The 2,104-nt window shown below is 51.8% G+C and overlaps 1 protein-coding gene across 1 annotated transcript in view; it reads left to right on the top strand.

Annotated features, from left to right (window-relative positions):
• TAZ (tafazzin) overlaps nt 1-2,104 on the top strand; it is a 25,891-nt gene that overhangs the window by 19,703 nt on the left and 4,084 nt on the right. The window contains exons 5-6 of the mRNA XM_015405568.1: nt 46-138; nt 220-353. Of these exons, the coding sequence (XP_015261054.1) occupies nt 46-138; nt 220-353 (227 nt within the window). The remainder of the gene's footprint in view (nt 1-45; nt 139-219; nt 354-2,104) is intronic.

Below are 2,104 nucleotides of genomic sequence, written 5' to 3'. Positions count from 1 at the left end.
GGGGGGCGCCATTCTTCAGCGATGGCCGTCCCCTTCAGCCGACAGTCCGACTGCCCTTCCTCACCACCTTCAGTCTTCTCCGTCTTCCGTTTCCAGGCAAAGTGAACATGACCCAGGAATTCATGCGCTTCAAATGGGGTAGGTACCTTCTGAGGACGCAAAGAGCATTCCGGAACCATCCGGCCCCCTCCAATTCCATTCCCCTGTCTCTTCCTCCAGGTATCGGGCGTCTCCTGGCCGAATGCCGTCTGCACCCCATTATCCTGCCACTCTGGCATGTAGGTGAGACCCGAATCGGGGGAAGAGGAACAAAATCGGGGAAGGGGCAGCCGGCAGAGAAAGAAGCCGCCGAAGTAAAGCGGGATTGTTGGATGCGCAAAAGGGGCGGGGCGTTGGCTCCTTCGATACTCGCACGGGAGGCTCACGCTTCGGCAAAGGCCTTTCGCCTTTCAGAGCACTGCAGTAGGGCCACCAGCGGAGACTGACGCTGGAGGGTAGATAAGGGAGGTTGACGGCATTTGATAAAGAAACTTCCCACCAGTGTTCCCTCTAAGCTGAGTTAGTGTGAGCTAGCTCACAGTTTTTTAGCCCCTGGCTCACACATTTTTGTCTTCGCTCAGGAAGGAGGGCTCCCGAGCAAACTAATTTATGCAGCAGTCCAATCGCGTGCTCAGAACTTTAATGCCAGCAGCTCACAAAGTAGAATTTTTGCTCACAGGACTCCACAGCTTAGAGGCAGCCTTGCTTCTCACTGGTTTGTTTGCCTGGAGTGGAATCTTAGAATCGTGGAGTTGGAAGGGACCTCCGGGGTCGTCTAGTCTGACCCCCTGCACAATGCAGGAAATTCACAGATACCCCCCTCCCCACCAATGCTCCCTCTATACTGTGGAGACTTGTGAGCAAAAATTCTACTTTGTGAGCTACTGGCATTAAAGTGAGCGAGCGATTTGGCTACTGCATAAATTTGTTTGCTCTAGGGCCATCCTTCCTGAGCTAAGATAAAAATGTGTGAACCAAAGTCTAAAAAACTGTGAGCTGGCTCACACTAACTCAGCTTAGAGGGAACACTGCCCCCCACCAACGCTCCCTCTAAGCTGTGGGGTTTTGTGAGCAAAAATTGTGCTTTGCGAGCTACTGGCATTAAAGCTGTGAGCGAGCCATTTGGCTACTGCACCAATTAGTTTGCTCTGGAGCCATCCTTCCCGAGCGAAGACGAAAATGTGTGAGCTGGAGGCTAAGAATTCCCTCTAAGCTGTGGGGTTTTGTGAGCAAAAATTGTGCTTTGCGAGCTACTGGCATTAAAGCTGTGAGCGAGCCATTTGGCTACTGCACCAATTAGTTTGCTCTGGAGCCATCCTTCCCGAGCGAAGACGAAAATGTGTGAGCTGGAGGCTAAGAAGCTGTGAGCAAGCTCGCACTAACTCAGCTTAGAGGGAACACTGTCCCCCACACACTCCTAGTGACCCCTGCTGTATGCCTAGAAGAAGCAATGTGGTGTAGCAGTCAGTGTTCCCTCTAAGATGAGTTAGTGTGAGGTAGCTCACAGTTCTTTAGCCTCCGGCTCACACGTTTTTGTCTTAGCTCAGGAAGGAGGGCTCCAGAGCAAAATAATTTATGCAGTAGCCAAATCGCTCACTCACAACCTTAATGCCGGTAGCTCACAAAGTAGAATTTTTTCTCACAAGACTCGGACAGCTTAGAGGGTGCATTGGTAGCAATTAAGAGTGTTGGTCTGATATAGCGGTCCCCAACAGCGGACACCTTTTCTGGCCCCCGTCAAGTCTTCTTAGAAAGTAGGTGGGGCTTTGGGCCCAGCCAGGCTTCTGATGGGCCCCTGGAGATTTGATTGGCCGTGCAGATTTTTAAAGACGTTGCTTTGGCAGCACAAGGATCTTCGCCATGTGATTGAAGGTTAGCTGAGGCAGCCATTTCTGTGGCCGTAGCCACCGTGCTGTGCCACAATTCCAAAGGTGCCTTCCGGCCTCCTATCTTTGCCTTTTTACTGACAAAACCAGGCTTGGTTGCCTAGCAACAGCCACTGAGGGGAAAGTTATCCCCACAGCAGGGAGATAAGAAAGCGGTTTGAGGACCGGTAGCTCACCTC

The sequence above is a fragment of the Gekko japonicus genome, unplaced genomic scaffold (genome assembly GCF_001447785.1).
Source record: "Gekko japonicus isolate JY-2015 unplaced genomic scaffold, Gekko_japonicus_V1.1 scaffold2795, whole genome shotgun sequence".
Taxonomy (NCBI): Eukaryota; Metazoa; Chordata; class Lepidosauria; order Squamata; family Gekkonidae; genus Gekko; species Gekko japonicus.
Note: the sequence above shows the minus strand (reverse complement) of the source record. Positions and strands in the feature narration are given on the sequence as shown.